Source organism: Salvelinus alpinus, chromosome 38 (assembly GCF_045679555.1).
Source record: "Salvelinus alpinus chromosome 38, SLU_Salpinus.1, whole genome shotgun sequence".
Classification (NCBI taxonomy): Eukaryota; Metazoa; Chordata; class Actinopteri; order Salmoniformes; family Salmonidae; genus Salvelinus; species Salvelinus alpinus.
This window is the reverse complement of record NC_092123.1, coordinates 13,068,126-13,092,510: the sequence shown is the minus strand read 5'-3', so window position 1 is coordinate 13,092,510 and position 24,385 is coordinate 13,068,126. Positions and strand designations below refer to the sequence as shown.

At 42.4% G+C, this 24,385-nt stretch overlaps 1 protein-coding gene across 1 annotated transcript in view; it reads right to left on the bottom strand.

Moving 5' to 3' along the window:
• Window positions 1-620: 620 nt before the first annotated feature.
• The window catches only part of LOC139566267 (cholecystokinin receptor-like), a 55,560-nt gene continuing 31,795 nt past the window's right edge, over window positions 621-24,385 (bottom strand). The window contains exons 3-5 of the mRNA XM_071387327.1: window positions 13,385-13,646; window positions 9,121-9,248; window positions 621-8,698 (exon numbers count right to left, since the gene is read on the bottom strand). Coding sequence (XP_071243428.1) covers window positions 8,124-8,698; window positions 9,121-9,248; window positions 13,385-13,646 — 965 coding nt within the window. The 3' untranslated portion in view covers window positions 621-8,123. The remainder of the gene's footprint in view (window positions 8,699-9,120; window positions 9,249-13,384; window positions 13,647-24,385) is intronic.

Below are 24,385 nucleotides of genomic sequence, written 5' to 3'. Positions count from 1 at the left end.
CAACAGCTCTGGGTTTTTTCCTGTAGTCAGCATGCCAATTGCATGCTCCCTCAAAACATTTTAGAGTGGCCTTTTATTGTCCCCAGCACAAGTTGCACCTGTGTAATGATTATGCTGTTTCATCAGCTTTTTAATATGCCACATCTGTCAGTTGGATGGATTATCTTGGCAAAGGAGAAATGTTCACTAACAGGGATGTCAACATAATTGTGCACAATGTTTTTGAGAAATAAGCTTTTAGTGCGTATGGAAAAATGATGGGATCTTTTATTTCAGCTAATGAAACATGGGACCAACACTTTACATGCTGAGTTTGTTTTTTCCTAGTATAATTTGGCTTGCTTTAACTTCACCATTCCAAAAACGGGTTGACCGTGTGTAATCGACTAGAGCTTGGGCTGAAACATTTATCATGCTTTTCTCTACTCATCAGAGAGCAAGATGATGGATGATTCAAAAGACCCCAAATACAAACAGTCATCTGCCCTTACTCCTATCTCAATAACGCCTATCTCAATAACTCAAAATCCTAAAAAATATGGGAAGATTATGTGAACATTGTCTTTGAAAATAACTCTCTATTACACACATTTGATATAATGTAAAAATGACTTCCAAGATTAAGCACAGAGATTTTTATACAGTAAACAGAACCATAGAATAAACCATATAATGCACATGATATGGCAGCATCCTTCGAAAATATGCTATTGGCTTACTATTATTTGGCAGAAATTATACATCAAATCACATTTAGATTCCCATTTATCAAGTATTCAATCAATTGCAGTTAATTCGATTTCAGATAACACTTTCAGAAATGTGTTTACGTGGGTGGCCGTCGTGCACGGTGAGTGGCCATCCTATCGCCTCTGACCACAGAACATCAGCCATCGTTTTCCGTTCATTTCCAGACGATCTCTACACATATCACCCAGGAGGTGATCAACTGCGCATGTTCGACATTTGTGTTGCTCTCTCTTGTCCCTTTGGTTTGCACAGCAGCATGTCCTGGATGAAGAATGGAGTTTTCACTTGATGTATAAATTGTCAGTCTGCTTTTGTGCGCAGGATTACTTTTCAGTCAGGTTTTCAATCAGAATTGAACGGGTCACACCACATGACAGACAGTTTCCATATCTTCTCCCTCCATCCGAGACACACTGGCATTTCCGTGCAAAACTAAGCCACCTCTGAATGAACTATCAGGAAAGCCACTAGCATTCAATACCACCTTAAATCAAGTTCTCATTTAGACTACATTACATGCATTACTCTGTCAATGCGAATAACAAGAAGGACCAGAGCAAAGAAAAACAGCAATAGATCTTTAACTAAACAAGAAGCATGCATCACCTGACTAAGAACAAATGATAAACAAAGACAACAAGGCAGGTTAATCATGTATTGTAAATTAATAAAGTCCCCTAGGTAATTTAGTTGGTGCCACATGTGGTGCCTCGAAATGTACAAGACAATTATGCTGAAAAACTAAGCGAAACCAAGGCTGTTTGTCCATGGCGCCTGCATTTTTCTTATTTTAACACCTATATAAGAAGAGAGACATGGAGTTTATCCTGAATAAATGTTCTCACAGGAACACGTGACATGTTCACCTTGGCTAGGTCCATTTAAATTTCACATTTCCATTAAGGGTGCCATGTTGATTTTAGAATTTCTAGAATCAGCCGCAGACATTTTAACACCAGGGTCTTATTCTTGGTCCCATTTTCGATCACCAGGAGCCATTTCCCTCAATTACATTGGAGAATTGTGTTCACGTTTTTATATCTTGGAGGATAAGAACACATTATCATCAAAATGCTGTTTGTAGTTATTGTTGGCTTTGCCGTCTTAGCTCCAACCATATCTACTAATTAAAAAAAGTTCTTACAAAGGCAGAGGAAGGTTTGTAAATCGGGGAAAAAATTAACAAAATAAAGAAATATAAATGTTTTCAAAAGAAAGACAGATTTGTAGACATAACGTTGTTGTGAATGGTTGTTCCTCTTATTTATGGTCCTCATATGTACAGCATTCGTGAAGCTGACACGACAAGTGAGAGGCACACCGCAGAATGCTATATTTGCTATTCATATTGTGCGTAGGGACGAAGTTTAGATTAACACAAATTAAACATAACTATTAAAATGGATATTGGCTTTGTGTAACCGGAACAGAGGATCATGACAAAATGAACAGATAGTGGATAAACAAGGTAAAATTGAGGCCAGGGAGAGCAGAAAACGAGAGCGAGAGACAGCCAAGTGATGAATTCCCAGTAACACTTTACTTAAAGCCTGCAATTATAATGCATTATAATGCATTGTAGGGCTCATAATACTCATAGGTGGAGCGTTACTGAATTACCTTTGTTTGTCATACCAAGAATAAGACTGAGTAACATCTTTTACAAGGTATGTGCGAGTGTATGCATGTGCCCATCGGTGTCAAATAATCCCCCAAGGTCTCTGTGACATCCCGTTAACGAACACGGACCGTAAGCATATCACAGCAGTGTCTCTATTGTCATTCATATATTCAGCGCCTCTCTGCTGAGAGAGAAAATGTCCGGTGGTGGGGGGTAAGGTTAGGACGAGGAAAGAGGCCTATTTTAATTTCCTAAAGCAAGAAAAAGTATAGGTGAAACAGCGAGGGCATTGAAATGGTATAATTGTATAATCATGCATAGGATTTAGCGCTGTTCCTTTGTGTGTGTGTGCGCGTGCGTGCGTGTCTGTGTGTGCGTGTGGAGATAAATAAGCATGCAATGTGTGTGGCCTTCTGTAGACAGTTCATGGGGTTTCTGCACATTTTGGGTTTGATCAGTTCATTACTTCATTTGACTGTGTTGTGATTGTTCTAAGCAGTTCTGCTGAGACTGAGGCTGTCCTAACATGGACACCGTAAAAAAGCATAATTCAAACGGTGTCAGTTCTTTGCTACATTGTGGATTGTTGGAAAGTACAGTGTATTACCACACATTAAAAGGAGGATTTAGTCTTTACCATGGCACAGTCAATAATACAGAGATAGATCAGTATACAGCTATTTGTAAAAAAATTTAAGATGAGGAAGCAATGAAATACACATTGTAGGAGCTCTCCAAAATACAGCTGTTCATCTATAACCATAAAATTGAAGTTTAGTGCGTGTTTAAAGCTGAGCGTGATCAATTTGGCTCTGCTACGGCTGGTGGGTGCGTACATGGCACAAAAGGCATGCAGAGTACACGGCAGAGAAACTCAAGCATGAAGGGTGACATGGACTAAAATAACTATTCTGTACCTGTCACGCCCTGATCTGTTTTTATATCTGTATTTATCCCTGGATTGTTCAAGTCAACCAGCGTGTTTTTCCCCGTGCTTCTGCTTTTCTATTCTCTTTTCTAGTCCTCCCGGTTTTGACCTTTGCCTGTTTTTCTGGACTCCGTTCCCGCCTGCCTGACCATTCTGCCTGCCCTGACCTCGAGCCCGCCTGCCATTCCGTACCTCTGGAACTCTGAACTGGTTTGGACCTTTTGCCTATCCACGACCATTCTCTTGCCTACCCCTTTTGGATTGTTAATAAACATCTTGGACTCTAACCGTCTGCCTCCTGTGTCTGCATCTGGGTCTCGTCTTGTGCCCTTACAGTACCATTTGTAGCCAGAACACCATTGAGCAAAGAGCAAGTTCACCTTCTACTTGCTACAGGGCAATCACATCATGCATGGATGGATCTGAAATATTGTAATACGCAAACAGGTACATTGCTACATATTTTTAGCAGTAGTTTACCTCCTGACCAAAAAAGAACAAGTCAAAAACTTGCTACAGCAGGTACAACATGGTTTTCATATGTTCAACGTGAGGATGGTAGATATACTGTGGCTGTGGTACCTTCCCTCAATAAAAAGCTTCAACAGCATTTCAGAGGAGGTAATAACTATCTGTGGGAAACAGCCATACAGGAAATTTTACACAATATTTACACATTTGCAATTGTAACATGTTCCATGTATTTGAAAGGACCTGATAACCTCTTTCCAATACATTTTAACATTATTTAGGGAGAAAAAAACTGCACTCCAAACAAGCGTTTTACAATTCGGGGCCCCCCGAGTGGCGCAACCGAGGTTGTCCAGGTTAGGGGAGGGTTTGGCCAAGGGGCCTTTATTTGGATCATCACACTCTCATGACCCCTTGTGGTGGGCTGGGCGCCTGCAGGCTGACTTCAGTCGCCAGTTGAACAGTTTCCTCCGACACATTGATGCAGCTACCTTCCAGGTTAAGCAGGTGGGTGTTAAGGAGCGTGCTTTGGCGGGTCATGTTTTGGAGCATGTATGACTCGACCTTCGCCTCTCCCGAGCCCGTTGGGGAGTTGCAGCGATGAGACAAGATCGTAATTGGGAGAAAAAGGGGGTAAAATACAAAACAATGTTTTTTTACAATTCAATTTGTGTTAAAATAAAATGTGCTATTGTGTAATTAGGCTGTAGGCTGTACATTTCCGGTAGGCTTTGCCTGGCTACCCATCCACATCTCCGGCCAAATGCCACATCCACGAAAGTATCTTCTCAACGAAGAGTCTGGATTTTGCCTTCTTGAATGTGAACACATTCAATCCGTTCTGGTTGGCCCCAAAAACCGATGGGTTGGGCCTACGCATATCTTCACGTCAGCACAAACGACTTCTTGGGTAGTAGGTTCAGCGATCGAGCAGCTAAATTAAATTCATCAGGCAACTTCAACACTGAAAGTATATAATATTCAGGATAACTTCCTACTATTGAGTTGCAACTCCTTTTGCCCTCAGAACACCCTCAACTCTTCGGGGCATGGACTCTACAAAGTGTTGAAAGCATTCCACAGGGATGCTGTTCCGATGTTGACTCCAATGTTTCCCACAGTTGTGTCAAGTTGGCTAGATGTCCTTTGGGTGGTGGACCATTCTTGCTACACATGTGAAACTGTTGAGCGTGAAAAACCCAGAAGCGTTGCAGTTCTTGACACACTCAATTGAAAGGCACGTACATCTTCTGTCTCGCCCATTCACATTCTGAATGGCACACATACACAATGTTTTGTATACTCAGTGTATGCGGACTTATGCTATCTTTTCCTCATTGTGTGATACAGTAACACGAAAACATTTACATTACATATACAGCACTACATAAGATGTATACATTCCTTTTTGTATTTGAAATACTTTATATATTCAGGTAATCAGTCCTATAAATAAACCACACATACAGTGGGCATCATAAGTATTCACCCCCCTTGGGTTTTATCACATTTTATGGCATTAATTGTAATTTGTTTGTCTTTCATCTACACAAAATGCTCCAAAATGTCAAAGTGAAAAGATACATCTACAGATGTGTACAAATTAATAAAACTAAATAACTAAGATATAGTTGTTGCATACGTTTTCACCCCCTTTGTTTAGGCAAACCTAAATAAGTTCAGCAGTAAAATATATGGACTAACTCTCTATGAAATAATAGGGGTTGACAATTTTTTTTATGACTACCCCTTCCTCTGGCTCCCATACATACAACATATGTAAGGTCACTCAGTCAAGTATTGAATTTAGCACAGATTCAACTACGAACACCAGGGAGCTTTTTGAAAGCCTCATAAAGAAAGTGATTGATAGATTGGTAACAAAAACAAATCTGACATTTAAGCGTTATGCTTATAATCGAGTTCTCTCAAAGAGTGTAATGTATGAAGTCAGAACATCTGTTGTCTCAGCCACTGCCTGTCACCGAGGGAGTACCCCAAAGCTCGATCCTAGGTCCCACGCTCTTCTCAATTTACATCAACAACATAGCTCAGGCAGTAGGAAGCTCTCTCATCCATTTATACGCAGATGATACAGTCTTATTCTCAGCTGGCCCCTCCTCGGATTTTGTGTTAAACGATCTACAACAAAGCTTTCTTAGTGTTCAACAAGCTTTCTCTGCCCTTAACCTTGAAGAAAATGCCCCTCTCCCCACAGGTGTGTTTACTACCTCTGAGGGTTTAGAGCTTGAGGTAGTCACCTCATACAAGTACTTGGGAGTACGGCTAGACGGTACATTGTCCTTCTCTCAGCGCATATCATAGCTGCAGGCTAAATTTAAATCAAGACATGGTTTCCTCTATCGTAATCTCTCCTCTTTCACCCCAGCTGCCAAACTAACCCTGTTTCAGATGACCATCCTACCCATGCTAGATTATTATTGATCGGCAGGTAAGCGTGCTCTCGAGTGGCTAGATGTTCTTTACCACTCGGCCATCAGATTTCCCACCAATGCTCCTTATAGGACACATCACTGCACTCTATACTCCTCTGTAAACTGGTCGTCGCTGTATACCCGTCGCAAGACCCACTGGTTGACGCTTATTTATATAACACTCTTAGGCCTCACTCCCCCCTATCTAAGATATATACTGCAGCCCTCATCCACCACATACAACACCCGTTCTGCCGGTCACATTCTGTTAAAGGTCCCCAAAGCACACACATCCCTGGTTCGCTCGTCTTTTCAGTTCGCTGCAGCTAGCGACTGGAACGAGCTGCAACAAACAGTTTTATCTCAATCGCTTCATTCAAAGACTCATTCATGGACACTTACTGAGAGTTATGGCTCCTTTGCGTGATGTTTTATTGTCTCTACCTTCTTGCCCTTTGTTGTCTGTTCCCAATAATGTTTGTATCATGTTTTGTGCTGCTACCATGTTGTGCTGCTGCCATGTTGTGTTGCTACCCTGTTGTTTTGCTACAATGCTGTGTTGTCATGTGTTGCTGCCATACTATATTGTTGTCTTAGGTCTCTCTGTATATAGTGTTGTGTTGTCTCTCTTGTCATGACATGCATTTTGTCCTATATTTTATAATATATTTTTTTTTTATTCCCTGTCCCCGCAGGAGGCCTTTTGCCTTTTGGTAGGCCGTCATTGTAAATAAGAATTTGTTATTAACTGACTTGCCTGGTTAAAGAAAGGTTAAATAAAGAAAAGAAAAGAAAAAAGTGAGTAATTATGCTGTTGATGATGTATTAAACCACCCAGAAATATCAAAGATACAGTCGTCCTTCTGAACTGAGCTGCATAACAGGAAGAAAACTGCTCAAGGATGTCACCATGGGGACCATGGTCACCATGGGGACCATGAAGAATACAAATATACAGAATAAATATACCGAATAAAACATGCATATGTATGCAACAAGGCACTAAAGTAATACTGCAAAAAAACACGGCAAAGGAATACACTTTTTGGCCTAACTGCCACCTTATTTTCAATGATGGTGTTGGCTGCATTGTGGTATACGTTCGCTTGATATTGGCAAAGACAAAAATAAATGGGATGGAGCTGAGCACAGGCAAAATCCAAGAGGAAAACCTTCTTAAGTCTGCTTTACACCAGACACCGGGAGAGGAATTCACCTTTCAGCGGGACAATAACCTACAACACAAGGCCAAATCTACACTGGAGTTGCTTACCATGAAGACAGTGAATGTCCCTGAGTGGCCAAGTTACAGTTTTGACTTAAATCTGCTTGAAAATGTATGGCAAAACTTTAAATTGCTGTCTAGTCGTGATCCCCAAAACCTTGACAGAGCTTGAAGAATTCTGAAAAGAATAATGGGCAAATCTTGTACAATCCCGGTGTACAAAACACTTCGAGACTTACCCAAGATTACTCATAGCTGTAATCGCTGCCAAAGGTGTTTATAACATGTGTTGACTCAGGGGGGGAATGATTTTTTAAATTTTCATTCATCTTTAAAAAATGTTCTTCCACTTTGACATTACGGAGTGTTTTGTGTAGATCGTTGGCAAAAATGTCAATTAAATCAATTTTAATCCCAGTATGTATCACAATAAAATGTGAAGAAATCCAAGGGGGTTGAATATTTATCATGCCCACTATAGACCACAGACATTTGATAGTCAATAAAGTATTCCACAAAGAGCATAAACACCTGCAGCTAATCAGATAGGAGCAAACAAGCAAAGAAATGCACAAGAATTCTGCTACAGCCCCCTGTGTTCCCCCTATACAGGGTCCATATTAGGAAGAAGTCCTGCTGAGACTGAGGCTGTCCTAATGTGGACACTGTACCCCTAGCCCCCTTCACAACTAATCAGTAGGCCCCCGCGGTGCTCACTGTGGTATAGCTGATCTTGGACATGGACGAAGGACCAATAGTCCCTGTCACTGTCATCTCATCATCCCGGCCGTTCCGCATCCCCCGGCGGCGCCGACAGCAGGGCGGACGGCAGTGGGCGAAGGTGGTGAGCAACGCCTTGCGGAAGCGTGTATTCATAAAACAATAGATAACGGGGTTAACGCACGCCGATGTGTAGCTCAACAGGTGGATGAACGAGATGGGTGCCCCCGAGAGGAGCCGGTGGGCTGAGCTGATGTGGAAAGCCTTCCACGTGTTGGCCGTGTACAGGGGCATCCAGCAGAGGAAGAAGAGGACGGCAGTGACGATGAGCATGCGGATCACGCGCTTCTTGGCCAAGAGTTTAGCCTTCGAGGTATTGCTCCGAGGGTGCTCAGCGGATACTCTGGGTTTGGGAGATGCCGGAGTAGGGGTGGTGAGGGTAGACAGCTCCATGGACTGTGGCTTCTTTGGCATCTGAATGTAGCAGCCATCATCGTCTGTGTCGTTGTTGCTGGTTGTCGCGGTGGTTTTTACTCCGTTCTTCAGTGCTGTGGAATGTACATGGAAGTGTGTAAGTGGGTCTACATTGGGTGTAAGTGTGTAGGTGAGTGTATGTGTGTATGTTGAAGAAAGAGTACATGACTAATAATAGCATAAGCAAAGAGTTGATGACATAAGCCTGCGTTGTGGGGAACATGCATACACAAACAAATAGGCCTTATGAAAAAAAATGTACTCTATGATTGCAAAACCCTTACCCTGGCCCCAGCCTTATTTTTTCCTGTTTTAAAAACCCTAATCCTAGTCCTTGCTCTCATTGCTTCTACCCAGCACAAACCTATTTCAAAACCCCAAAACCCAATCCCTTACCCAAAACCTTAACTTCACTTATGTAATTTTCAATTTAAGAAACAAATTAGATGTTCAATCAAATCCACAACAGGAGATACATGTGGTGTAGGAGTCTCACCACTGCTCTCTCTGTTTTGGTCCAGCTCAAACTTCATCCCCCGGCACAGCTCTCTGGAGATGAGTCCATAGGCAACGATCATCACCACCCCAGGGATGAAGAACAAGATTAAAAGCAACAGCATGTACCTGAGAAAAAAGGAGAGATAGGGAAAAGAGGGAAAATGAGAGAAAGAAGGAAAGAAAGAGGGAGGGAGGGAAAAAAAGAGGGAGAGAAAGACAGAGGGAAAGAGGGACAGGAAGCCAGACAGGAAGATAAAATAGTGACTTTGATCATTGTGGTCATAGCATTTTATAATATTTCTATGGTGGTCATTAACATTTTACCAATTATCTTTACATCATCCGGATGCTATCAACTTGGCCGTATACAAAAAAAGTACAAATCCACTATTGTTCCTTCCACACACTTTGAGAATAAGTAGAGAGGAAGCCCTTATTTTGTGTTGTGTGCAATTATAATGGGTGCGTGGGTGTTTTCCTCTGAACATCCTCCATGGATGGTTCCTTTTTCATCTCCCGTCAGGCTTTGCAGCAGGTTAGACTCTCATTCATTCATCAATGCAGCCTCTGATACTCAAAGCTTTTCATCAGTACTCTGTTTGATAGTGGGTCACATATCAGGGGTGGGGGGACAAAAGGTGACAGGAAGCAGGGACATACAGAGAGGAAGTAAATAGAGGTTAGAGGTTTCGGTTCATCTTTTGTTTAGTCTTTGATCCTGATTCTCTGTCGTCAGAGAGGAACATGGAAGGGAGGAACAGGTGCTACACTAATATTTCTGTTTCACATTATTTGAGGATTCTTCATGGCTGGCATCATTTGTAAGCATAATCATAATTACACACTCTGATTTAATAGCCAATTTGGGGAGTAGCCCGTAATGGACTCGAACAGTCCCTGTGACTGTCAGTCTAACACCTTAGCCATTACACCAAGATGCTCAGCCTCGAAAAGGTCACCAAAAGTACAAAAGTACTAAGTACTAGTTGTGTTTCAATAGCATCTTTTCTGAAGTATATTGTAGTAACTGAAAATGATAGGTATTATATTTTGTGTGCTTGTTGATGACATCTACTGTCACCGCTGCTATGATAATTTTTTGAATATCAATACACATTATAATATAAATCCGATAAAAAATATTGTACCTGCCACTGTAAAGAGATACATTGCATTGGGAAAGTATTCAGACCCCTTCCCTTTTTCTACATGTTGTTAGGTTACGGCCTTATTTTAAAATGGATTCAATATTTTTTTAAATCCTCATCAATCTACACACAATATTCCATAATGACAAAGTGAAAACAGGTTTTGAAGTTTTTGCAAATGTATATAAAAAATATTCAGAGACTCAAAATTGAGCTCAGATGCATCCTGTTTCCATTCATCATCCTTAAGATGTTTCTACAACTTGAGTGGAGTCCACTTGTGGTAAATTAAATTGGCAAGACTTGATTTGGATAGGCACACACCTGTCTATATAAGGTCCCACAGTTGACAGTTTCTGTTAGAGCAAAAACCAAGCCATGAGGTCAAAGGAATTGTCCGTAGAGCCCCGAGACAGGATTGTGTTGAGGCACAGATCTGGGGAAGGATGCCAAAACATTTCTGCAGCATTGAAGATCCCCAATAACACAGTGGCCTCCATCATTCTGAAATGGAAGAAGTTCGGAACCACCAAGAAATGGAAGAAGTTAGGCCACGTGGCCAAACTGAATAATCGGGAAGTAGGGCCTTGGTCAGGGAGGTGACCAAGAAACCGATGGTCACTCTGACAGATCTCCAGAGTTCCTCTGTGGAGATGGGAGAACCTTCCAGAAGGACAACTATCTCTGCAGCACTCCACCAATGAGGCTTTATGGTAGAGTGGCTAGATGGAAGCCACTCCTCAGTAAAAGGCACATGACAGCCCGCCCGGAGTTTGCAAAAAGGCACCTAAAGGACTCTCAGACCATGAGAAACAAGATACTCTGGGCTGATTAAACCAAGATTGAAGTCTTTGGCCTGAATGCCACGTCTGAAGGAAACCTGGCACCATCCCTACGGTGAAGCATGGTGGTGGCAGCATCATGCTGTGGGGATGTTTTTCAGCAGCAGGGATTGGGAGACTAGTCAGGATCGAGGGAAAGATGAACGGAGCAAAGTACAGAGAGATCGTTGATGAAAACCTGCTCCAGAGTGCTTAGGACCTCAGACTGTGGCGACGGTTCACCTTCCAACAGGACAAGGACCCTAAGCACACAGCCAAGACAATGCAGAAGTGGCTTCGGGACAAGTCTTGGAATGTCCTTGAGTGGCCCAACCAGAGCCCGGACTTGAACCCGATCGAACATCTCTGGAGAGACCTGAAAATAGCTGCGCAGCGACTCTCCCCATCCAACATCAGAGCTTGAGAGGATCTCCAGAGAAGAATGGGAGAAACTTCTCATACAGGTGTGCCAGGTTTGTAGCATCATTACCAAAAAGACGAGTCTGAAATCGCTGCCAAAGGTACTTCAACAAAGTACTGAGAAATGGGTCTGAAAACTTATGTAAATGAAATAGTTATGTTTTTTATTTATTTGAAAAAATTTGGGTTTTGCATTCATACAGTGCTTTGTTATTATGGGGTTTTGTGTAGATTGATGAGGGGAAGAAAAACTATTTAATACATTTTAGAATAAGGTCTGAATACTTTCCGAATCCACTGTATATCCCCAAAGGACTCTTGTGGTTGTAGTGTAAAAGAAAAATAAGTATAGTCTGGGGATGGGGTGGGAGGTTCTGACAGGCCGCAATCAGTGAACAACTAAACTCAGCAAAAAAAGAAACGTCCTCTCACTGTCAACTGCGTTAATTCTCAGCAAACTTAACTGTAAATATTTGTATGAACATAACGAGATTCAACAACTGAGACATAAACTGAACAAGTTCCACAGACATGTGACTAACAGAAAGGGAAAAATGTGTCCCTGAACAAAGGGGGAGTCAAAATCAATAGTAATAGTCAGTATCCGGTGTGGCCACCAGCTGCATTAAGTATTGCAGTGCATCTCCTCCTCATAGACTGCACCAGATTTGCCAGTTCTTGCTGTGAAACTCTTCCACCATAGCCCTAGCCCTCACCCTCCGATCCAACAGGTCCCAGACGCCCTCAATGGGATTGAGATCCGGGCTCATGCCTAAGGCACATTCACACAGGTGAGCAGGGACCCTGAGCATCTTTCTTTTGGTGTTTTTCAGAGTCAGAAGAAAGTCTTCTTTAGTGTCCTAAGTTTTCATAACTGTGACCTTAATTGCCTATCGTCTGTAAGTTGTTAGTGTCTTATCGACCGTTCCACAGGTGCATGTTCATTAATTGTTTACGGTTCATTGAACAAGCATGGGAAACATTGTTTAGACCCTTTACAACGAAGATCTGTGAAGTTATTTGGATTTTTACAAATTATCTTTGAAAGACAGGGTCCTGAAAAGGGACGTTTCTTTTTTTGCTGAGTTTACAATCAAAGTAATAAGGTCTGCAGAGAGAGAGCTTATTTTGTGTAAAACATAAGAAGTATGGTCTGGGGGAGAGAGACGAGAGTGCTCTATTAGGCTGAGGAGAACCCCTGGAGAATGTCAATCTTCCTTGAATTGCTCTGCTCCACAGCCTCTCTGTTTGATTATGGGCAAATTGTGCACAAACTTAACAGCAACAGTTTCTACAGAAAAAGCCTGGGCTTGAACTGCAGATGCAGAAACTCGGGCAGTGGAACTTTGTTCTAGCTATATTACTAATCGTAGACCATTGTTTACTAAACTGCTGATCTTTAGAGTGGAGTACCTTCCAAAACTGCTTCCCTAGCCCTGAGTCAATGCGAACTAATCTGTCCTAAAATATAATTGCTTTGCCTTAGATGTTGCTGTGGTGCTCCTAAATGTCCGGCTATGACAATTTTGTTCAGTCTTGCAGGGGGAAAAGGGAAGACTTTAATTTTGGGCAAATGTAATGTCAGTGGAAATATATTGAAAATAGCATAAAATGCTTCATTGCTTCCCTGATCAGAAAATATTTATTTTGAAACAGATCTATTCAATAAAAGCAATCAAACATAAAAACAAACCGAACAAACCCAAGATACTTTTTTGAACAAGGGACTGGCAATCTATGTTCCTTTGATGCCAGCTTACTTTGAAATTACCACACGAGAACTGACAATTAGTGTCAGGATATTATCTAAGGGACGGGTCAGAAGCCCGTTCTGACCACTGCACTAGAGGTCTCCAGTCAGAAACTCACTCACCACGTCTGTTCCACCCCACCGCTTGGCCATTCCAGGCGGCACATGTGCCCCGTAGTTCGGTCGGCTTTGGGGAAGGACTTGAGGTGGCTGAACACTGGGTAGGGCACCATCATGACCAACGACAACACCCAGATGGCAGCGATGACCCGGTAGGCGTGGGAACGAGTCTGCCACGCCCGCGACTTCAGCGGGTTGCAGATGGCGCTGTACCTCTCGGTCGCAATGGCGACCAGGCTGAAGGTGGAGATGCTGACGGAGAGCGCTATGGGAAGGCAGGGAAGGCGGAGGGGTCAATAAGAGAGAGATTAAAATGACAGTATCAACAGTGATCAGACCTGGGTTCAAATAGTACTTGTTTTATTTTCTTTCTGTCTGGAGTGCCAGATGTACGGGGTTTAAACTTTTGGGACAATTCTATTGTCTCTATTGAGCAAGGCAAGTTCAATTAACTTCTTATGGCTGCGGGGCAGTATTGAGTAGCTTGGATGAAAAGGTGCCCAGAGGTGCCCAGCGTAAACTGCCTGCTCCTCAGTCCCAGTTGCTAATATATGCATATTATTAGTGTATTTGGATAGAAAACATTCTGAAGTTTCTAAAACTGTTTGAATAATGTTTGTGAGTATAACAGAACTCATATGGCAGGCAAAAACCTGAGAAAAAAATCCAACCAGGAAGTGGGAATTTTGAGGTTTGTAGTTTTTCAACTCATTGCCTATCGAATACACAGTGGGATATGGGTCATTTTGCACTTCCTAAGGCTTCCACTAGATGTCAACAGTCTTTAGAACCTTGTCTGATGCTTCTACTGTGAAGTGGGGCCGAATAAGAGGGGATTGAGTAAGGTCTACCATGACATGAACATGCTCTGACCATGCTCTGACAACACTTCCGGGTTGGAGCGAGCGGTCGCATTTCGCACTTCGCTCCGCAGGTAGTATAACTTTTCATTACATTTCATTATAGTACAACGGTTTGATTTGTCTGATCTTAGCAATTTCTTCTTAGCTAGCTACATAGCCGTCTTTGTATCAAAGATAATTGCGTAATTATCGTAATTCGTCGTCCTAACGTAGTCAACACTGCTATCTGGCCAGCAGCTAGCCAGCTAGCCAACGTCCACCGTCTACCGAATAGCAGCACTGTAGAAACTATTACACTCAACGGAACGACTTGATTAGTGTAGTGTTAGCTAGCTACATAGTTGTCTTTGCTGTCTTCGTATCCAAGATAATTGTGTAGTTTAGAGTGTGTAGTTTTAGAGTGATTATCTTAATTTACCGAGGTTAGCTAGCCAGCTATTTGTCGTCCTTAACGTAGGAAACACTGCTAGCTAGCCAACAGCTAGCCAACGTCTACCGAATAGCAGCACTGTAGAAACTATTACATTCAACGGAACGACTTGATTAGCGTAGTGTTAGCTAGCTACATAGTTGTCTTTGCTGTCTTCGTATCCAAGATAATTGTGTAGATTACAGTAATTATCGTAATTTACCGAGGTTAGCTAGCCAGCTATTTGTCGTCCCTCTTAACGTAGGAAACACTGCTAGCTAGCCAGCAGCTAGCCAGCTAGCCAACGTCTACCGTCTACCGAATAGCAGCACTGTAGAGACTATTACATTACAACGGAACGACTTGGTTAGTGTAGTGTTAGCTAGCTACATAGTTGTCTTTGCTGTCAAGATAATTGTGTAGTTTTTGAGTAATTGTCGAGGTTACCTAGCCAGTTACCGAGGCTACCTAGCCAGCTACACTTTCAAACTAAGTCAACAACGCAGCCACTGCTAGCTAGCCTACTTCAGCAGCACTGTATCATTTTTAGTCAATAAGATTTCTTGCAACGTAAGTTTAACTTTCTGAACATTCGAGACGTGTAGTCCACTTGTCATTCCAATCTCCTTTGCATTAGCGTAGCCTCTTCTGTAGCCTGTCAACTATGTGTCTATCTATCCCTCTTCTCTCCTCTCTGCACAGACCATACAAACGCTTCACACCGCGTGGCCGCTGCCTGGTGGTCCCAGCGCGCACGACCCACGTGGAGTTCCAGGTCTCCGGCAGCCTCTAGAACTGCCGATCTGCGGCCAACAAGGCAGAGTTCATCTCAGCCTATGCTTCCCTCCAGTCCCTCGACTTCTTGGCACTGACGGAAACATGGATTACCACAGATAACACTGCTACTCCTACTGCTCTCTCCTCGTCTGCCCACGTGTTCTCGCACACCCCGAGAGCTTCTGGTCAGCGGGGTGGTGGCACTGGGATCCTCATCTCTCCCAAGTGGACATTCTCTCTTTCTCCCCTGACCCATCTGTCTATCGCCTCCTTTGAATTCCATGCTGTCACAGTTACCAGCCCTTTCAAGCTTAACATCCTTATCATTTATCGCCCCCCAGGTTCCCTTGGAGAGTTCGTCAATGAGCTTGACGCCTTGATAAGCTCCTTTCCTGAGGATGGCCCACCTCTCACAGTTCTGGGTGACTTTAACCTCCCCACGTCTACCTTTGACTCATTCCTCTCTGCCTCCTTCTTTCCACTCCTCTCCTCTTTTGACCTCACCCTCTCACCTTCCCCCCCTACTCACAAGGCAGGCAATACGCTTGACCTCATCTTTACTAGATGCTGTTCTTCCACTAATCTCATTGCAACTCCCCTCCAAGTTTCTGACCACTACCTTGTATCCTTTTCCCTCTCGCTCTCATCCAACACTTCCCACACTGCCCCTACTCGGATGGTATCGCGCCGTCCCAACCTTCGCTCTCTCTCCCCCGCTACTCTCTCCTCTTCCATCCTATCATCTCTTCCCTCTGCTCAAACCTTCTCCAACCTATCTCCTGATTCTGCCTCCTCAACCCTCCTCTCCTCCCTTTCTACATCCTTTGACTCTCTATGTCCCCTATCCTCCAGGCCGGCTCGGTCCTCCCCTCCTGCTCCGTGGCTCGACGACTCATTGCGAGCTCACAGAACAGGGCTCCGGGCAGCCGAGCGGAAATGGAGGAAAACTCGCCTCCCTGCGGACCTGGCATCCTTTCACTCCCTCCTCTCTACATTCTCCTCTTCTGTCTCTGCTGCTAAAGCCACTTTCTACCACTCTAAATTCCAAGCATCTGCCTCTAACCCTAGGAAGATCTTTGCCACCTTCTCCTCCCTCCTGAATCCTCCTCCCCCTCCCCCCCCCTCCTCCCTCTCTGCGGATGACTTCGTCAACCATTTTGAAAAGAAGGTCGACGACATCCGATCCTCGTTTGCTAAGTCAAACGACACCGCTGGTTCTGCTCACACTGCCCTACCCTGTGCTTTGACCTCTTTCTCCCCTCTCTCTCCAGATGAAATCTCGCGTCTTGTGACGGCCGGCCGCCCAACAACCTGCCCGCTTGACCCTATCCCCTCCTTTCTTCTCCAGACCATTTCCGGAGACCTTCTCCCTTACCTCACCTCGCTCATCAACTCATCCTTGACCGCTGGCTACGTCCCTTCCGTCTTCAAGAGAGCGAGAGTTGCACCCCTTCTGAAAAAACCTACACTCGATCCCTCCGATGTCAACAACTACAGACCAGTATCCCTTCTTTCTTTTCTCTCCAAAACTCTTGAACGTGCCGTCCTTGGCCAGCTCTCCTGCTATCTCTCTCAGAATGACCTTCTTGATCCAAATCAGTCAGGTTTCAAGACTAGTCATTCAACTGAGACTGCTCTTCTCTGTGTCACGGAGGCGCTCCGCACTGCTAAAGCTAACTCTCTCTCCTCTGCTCTCATCCTTCTAGACCTATCGGCTGCCTTTGCTACTGTGAACCATCAGATCCTCCTCTCCACCCTCTCCGAGCTGGGCATCTCCGGCGCGGCCCACGCTTGGATTGCGTCCTACCTGACAGGTCGCTCCTACCAGGTGGTGTGGCGAGAATCTGTCTCCGCACTACGTGCTCTCACCACTGGTGTCCCCCAGGGCTCTGTTCTAGGCCCTCTCCTATTCTCGCTATACACCAGGTCACTTGGCTCTGTCATATCCTCACATGGTCTCTCCTATCATTGCTATGCAGACGACACACAATTAATCTTCTCCTTTCCCCCTTCTGATAACCAGGTGGTGAATCGCATCTCTGCATGTCTGGCAGACATATCAGTGTGGATGACGGATCACCACCTCAAGCTGAACCTCGGCAAGACGGAGCTGCTCTTCCTCCCGGGGAAGGACTGCCCGTTCCATGATCTCGCCATCACGATTGACAACTCCATTGTGTCCTCCTCCCAGAGTGCTAAGAACCTTGATCCTGGACAACACCCTGATGAGGCGTGATCCTGGACAACACCCTGTCGTTCTCAACTAACATCAAGGCGGTGACCCGTTCCTGTAGGTTCATGCTCTACAACATTCGCAGAGGACGACCCTGCCTCACACAGGAAGCGGCGCAGGTCCTAATCCAGGCACTTGTCATCTCCCGTCTGGATTACTGCAACTCGCTGTTGGCTGGGCTCCCTGCCTGTGCCATGAAACCCCTACAACTCATCCAGAACGCCGCAGCCCGTCTGGTGTTCAACCTTCCCAAGTTCTCTCACGTCACCCCGCTCCTCCGCTCTCTCCACTGGCTTCCAGTTGAAGCTCGCATCCGCTACAAGACCATGGTGCTTGCCTACGGAGCTGTGAGGGGAACGGCACCTCCGTACCTTCAGGCTCTGATCAGGCCCTACACCCAAACAAGGGCACTGCGTTCATCCACCTCTGGCCTGCTCGCCTCCCTACCTCTGAGGAATTACAGTTCCCGCTCAGCCCAGTCAAAACTGTTCGCTGCTCTGGCACCCCAATGGTGGAACAAACTCCCTCACGACGCCAGGTCAGCGGAGTCAATCACCACCTTCCGGAGACACCTGAAACCCCACCTCTTTAAGGAATACCTAGGATAGGATAAAGTAATCCCTCTAACCCCCCCTTAAAAGAATTAGATGCGGATATTCCACTGGATATCATAAGGTGAATGCACCAATTTGTAAGTCGCTCTGGATAAGAGCGTCTGCTAAATGACTTAAATGTAAATGTATATGTAAATTTATTGTGCAACTGGGATTCCTGGGAGTGCATTCTGATGAAGATCATCAAAGGTAAGTGAATATGTATTATGTTCTTTCTGACTTCTGTTGACTGCACAAAATGGCAGATACATTTTTGTCTTGATTGGGCTCTGAGCGCCGACCTCAGAATATTGCATGGTTTGCTTTTACCGTAAAGCTTTTTTGAAATCTGACACAGCGGTTGAATTAACCTCTAACGAGTCACAAACCCGGATCCGGGATCCCCCCATCAAAAAAGCTGACTAGCATAGCCTAGCCTAAAGCGACAGGGATATCGTATAATAAAATGTTCATGAAATCACAAGTCCAAGCCACCAAATGAAAGATAAACATCTTGTGAATCCAGCCATCATTTCTGATTTTTAAAATGTTTTACAGGGAAAACACAATATGTATTTATATTAGCTAACCACGATAGCAAAAGACCCAACTTTTTTCCCCCACCATTTTCTTACTGCATAGGTAGCTATCACAAATTCGACCAAATAAAGATATAAATAGTCACTAACCAAGAAACAACTTCATCAGATGACAGTCTTATAACAGATTTATTGTATAGCATATGTTTTGTTAGAAAAATGTGCATATTTCAGGTATAAATCACAGTTCTACATTGCAGCTGCAATCTGAAATAGCGCCGAAGCAGCCAGAATAATTACAGAGACCAACGTCAAATACCTAAATACTCATAATAAAACATTTCTGAAAAATATATGGTGTACAACAAATGAAAGACAAACATCTTGTGAATCCAGCCAATATTTCTGATTTTTTAAGTGTTTTACAGCGAAAACACAATATAGCATTATATTAGCTTACCACAATAGCCAGAAACACAAGCCATTTACCAGCAGCAAAGGTTAGCGATCGTAACAAACCAGCAAAAGATATATAATTTTTGACTAACCTTCATAAACTTCATCAGATGACAGTCCTGTAACATCATATTACACAATGCATACAGGGTTTGTTCGAAAATGTGCATATGTAGCGGCACAAATCGTGGTTATACAATGTGAATAGTAGCCAAACTTCAAGCAATCTGTCCGGCGCCATCTTGGAGAGGCACCTAATCTAATCAATAACTAATCATAAACTTGACTAAAAAATACAGGTTGGACAGCAAATGAAAGATACATTAGTTCTTAATGCAACCGCTGTGTTAGATTTTTAAAATTAACGTTACTACGACATACAGCGTGCGTTACAGCGAGACCGTGCCGAAATTAATGGCGGAATAATAATTTTACATTTTTCCACAGAAATACGAATTAACATCATAAATAGTTCTTACTTTTGATGAGCTTCCATCAGAATCTTGGGCAAGTTGTCCTTTGTCCATAATAATCGTTGCTCGGCTGTAGAATGTCCTCTTCAACTTTGGAACTAGCAGCAAACATTAGCTATGTGGCGCAGAGGTGTCCAACTGTTCATAACGCAGCACAAAGAAAATTCAGAAAATCGCAATATACTCATGTAAACTGATATAACTCGGTTTAAAATAACTACATTATGATGTTTTTAATACCTATATCGAATAAAATCAGAGCCGGATATATCTAACGCCGATAACGTGAGCTTTTCAGAATGCCATCCTGAGGTCTGTCTCGCGTCATGGCGAACGTTGAAAAGCCTGCACCCCCCGTTCCATGAGCCTTTATACTGCCTCAGATCTACCTAGCAACACCATTCCAATTCTCAACGCTTGCTGACATCTAGGGGAAATCGTATGCAGTGCTTGTCGACCAATAGAATAATTGCAAATGAATTAACTGACCCAGGAACAGAGTGCACAATTTCAGATTTCTCACTTCCTGACAGGAAGATTGCTCCAACTCGAGTTCTGTTTTACTCACAGATATAATTCAAACGGTTTTAGAAACTAGAGAGTGTTTTCTATCCAATAGTAATAATAATATGCATATTGTACGAGCAAGAATTGAGTACGAGGCAGTTTAATTTGGGAACTAATTTTTACAAAGTCGAAATGGCGCCCCCCTATTGACAAGAAGTGGATCTAAAATTCCATGTATAACACTTGATCTTTGGTCAACGTTTATTATGACTATTTCTGGAAATTGATGTGGCTCTCTGCAAAATCACCGGATGTTTTTGGAACTACTGAACATAACGCGCCAATGTATACTGAGATTTTTTTATATAAATATGAACTTTACTGAACAGAACATACATGTATGATGTAACATGAAGTCCTATGAGTGTCATCTGATGAAGATCATCAAAGGTTAATGATTAATTTTATCTCTATTTCTGCTTTTTGTGACTCCTGTCTTTGGCTGGAAAAATGGCTGTGTTTTTCTGTGATTTGGCGGTGACCTAACATAATAATTTGTGGTGCTTTCGCTGTAAAGCCTTTTTGAAATCGGACACTGTGGTGGGATTAACAACAATATTACCTTTAAAATGGTATGAGATACTTGTATGTTTGAGGAATTCTAATTATGAGATTTCTGTTGTTTGAATTTGGTGCCCTGCACTTTCACTGGCTGTTGTCATATCGATCCCATTAACGGGATTGCAGCCATAAGAAGCAGAAAACATATTTGAATGAAAACAAATACTATATTTCCAGGTCTGATAGTGATACACACCTTCTATATATTTGAGCAGGCTTGACACATCAGAGATGCCAGTAGGCCACCAAAAAAGGGAAGACAAATGGTGAAGCCTCTTTAGCTTATCATTAAGTAAAGACACGAAGTACATTACATTCCAGACAAATAGCCTCACACTGATGGAATCACACCGTTGTCGTTCTGTCCTGCTCAATGTTAGATCTCTAAAGTGCATTATATTACCCAAGGACACCCTTGTAATTGGTTTCAAACTTGACTGAAAACAATTTAGTGAAAATCTTCAACACAAACTGTGTTTGCCTACATGAATATGTATGAAGCTGCACTGAGGGAGTGCGCTCAATCGGTCTGCAGTCAGACAAGGAGTCAGCAGTGAAGATAAATAGCATTAATAAAGGCATACTGTACCTGCACTAAACCAGCAGCCATTACCCACCACCCGAGACTCGCTCTAATATAGTCCACCCACTAATCCTCCCTCAGAAAGATCCACAACTTCAATACCAGACCCACCATTAGCACTCTGTCGTGACGTGACTATCATTAATGTGATGACATCTATTTTATCAAATCAATTAACTATGTTTAATTATTACGTGATTAACTTTTAGTTGGTACTCATCCCGGATCCGGGAGCACCCCCCACAGTAAAAAAGCTGACTAGCATAGCCTAGCATAGCGTCACAAGTAAATACAAGCATCTAAATATCATTAAATCACAAGTCCAAGACACCAGATGAAAGATACAGATCTTGTGAATCCAGCCATCATTTCTGATTTTTAAAATGTTTTACAGGGAAGACACAATATGTAAATCTATTAGCTAACCACGTTAGCAAAAGACACAACTTTTTTTACTCCACCATTTTTTTCCTGCATCAGTAGCTATCACTAATTCGACTAAATAAAGATATATATAGCCACTAACCAAGAAACAACTTCATAAGATGACAGTCTGATAACATATTTATGGTATAGGATTATTTTTTTTTGAAAAGTTTGCATTTTTCAGGTATAAATCACAGTTGTACATTGCAGCTGCAATCTGAAATAGCGTTGGAAGCAGCCGGAATAATTACAGAGACCGACGTCAATTACCAAACTACTCATCCTAAAACATTTCAGAAAAATACACAGCCTACAGCAATTGAAAGACACAGATCTTGTGAATCCAGACAATATTTCAGATTTTCTAAGTGTTTTACAGGGAAGACACAATATGTAAATCTATTAGCTAACCACGATAGCAAAAGACACAACTTTTTTTCTCCACCATTTTTTTCCTGCATCAGTAGCTATCACTAATTCGACTAAATAAAGATATATATAGCCACTAACCAAGAAACAACTTCATAAGATGACAGTCTGATAACATATTTATGGTATAGCATATGTTTTTTTTGAAAAATGTGCATATTTCAGGTATAAATCACAGTTCTACATTGCAGCTGCAATCTGAAATAGCGTTGGAAGCAGCCGGAATAATTACAGAGACCGACGTCAATTACCAAACTACTCATCCTAAAACATTTCAGAAAAATACACAGCCTACAGCAATCGAAAGACACAGATCTTGTGAATCCAGACAATATTTCAGATTTTCTAAGTGTTTTACAGCGAAAACACAATATATCGTTATATTAGCATACCACATGAGCTAACATCACCCCAGCATGAAATCAAGGCAAAGGGGGCGATAACGTTATCGCCACCAAAATATATTAATTTTTTCACTAACCTTCTCAGAATTCTTCAGATGACAGTCCTGTAACATCATATTACACAATGCATATAGAGTTTGTTCGAAAATGTGCATATTTAGCATCAAAAATCTTGGTTATGCAATGTAATCTGTCAAAACATGGCATGCATTCGGGCCGGCGCCATCTTGGAAAGGCACCTATGATTACGATTATTTATCGATTAGATTGACAAAAAAAATACCGGTTGGACAGCTAATGAAAGATGCATTGGTTATTAATGCAACCGCTGATTTTTAAAATTAACGTTACAAGACATACATTGTGAGTTACAGCCATACTAGTGCCGCAAAAAATGGCCGACAACTGCGTTTAACTTTTTCCACATAAATACGGAATAAAATCATAAATAACTCTTACTTTTGGACGAGCTTCCATCAGTATCTTGGGCAATGTGTCCTTTGTCCAAAAGTATCGTTGCTTTGTTGTAAAACGACCTCCTCAACTTCAGAACTAGCAGCTAACGATAGCTTCATGGCACACACATGCCCAAATCGTCAAACGCAATACTAAGGAAATTCAGAAAAATAGCAATATACTCGCATGAACTGATATAAATCGGTTTCAAATAACTTCGTTATGATGTTTCTAACACCTATATCGAACTAAATCACAGACGGATAGATCTTTGATCAATAACGAGAGCTTTTGAGCATGCGATTCTGATGTCCTCCCTTGCGTCCTGGCGAGCGTCAAAAGGAAGGGTCATCTCACTCCACTCCCTTTTATAAACTCTGACAAACACGTAGAGACACCATTCCACTTCTCATTGGTTACTGACATCCAGGGGAAGGCGGGTGCAGTTCATGTCAAGCCATAGGGCACACACAGAGTTTTCAACTGATCTGAGATCAGAGACTATTTTTCAGAGCTTTGCATGTCCTGTCATGAGTTTGGCTGTAGAAAGAGTTCTGGTTCACCCACAGACATAATTCAAACGGTTTTAGAAACTAGAGATTGTTTTCTATCCAATAGTAATAATAATATGCATATTGTACGGGCAAGAATTGAGTATGAGGCAGTTTAATTTGGAGACGATAAATGCTAACGTTGAAACAGCACCCCCTATATTGAGAAAAGGTGAATCATGTAACAATTAACTCAATTGTAACTTGGGGCACTACAGAAAAAGTTTGTTTAATGAGTTATCGTTTCCCGAATTAACTCAAGAATATATCAGAATATACTATAAGTATCATACCAGTCATCCATTAATTATGACCTCATATCAGTCTCATTCTAAACGTTGTTGACTTCAAATCTGCATGAACTCTAGTCTAAATGATCATTCAGCGATACACAAATTGGCTTAATTATTTATTTACTAACTAACTAAATAATCATACAGAATTACATAAACACACACACAGGATAGATTATAGGTTGATTAGTAACATAATGCAATGAAAAGTCCCTCGTGGACTAACCCGGTATGACGGCTTGTTACATAATGAAAGGGAGGGGCAAGATAAAGAGAGCAGGACAGACTAAGTGAGTGGGCTGGTGCATACATGTGGAAGCTATGCTTATGAGAATGAATACTTTGCACATGAACGACCGCTCATTCGAAAACAATTGCAATGTATATATTT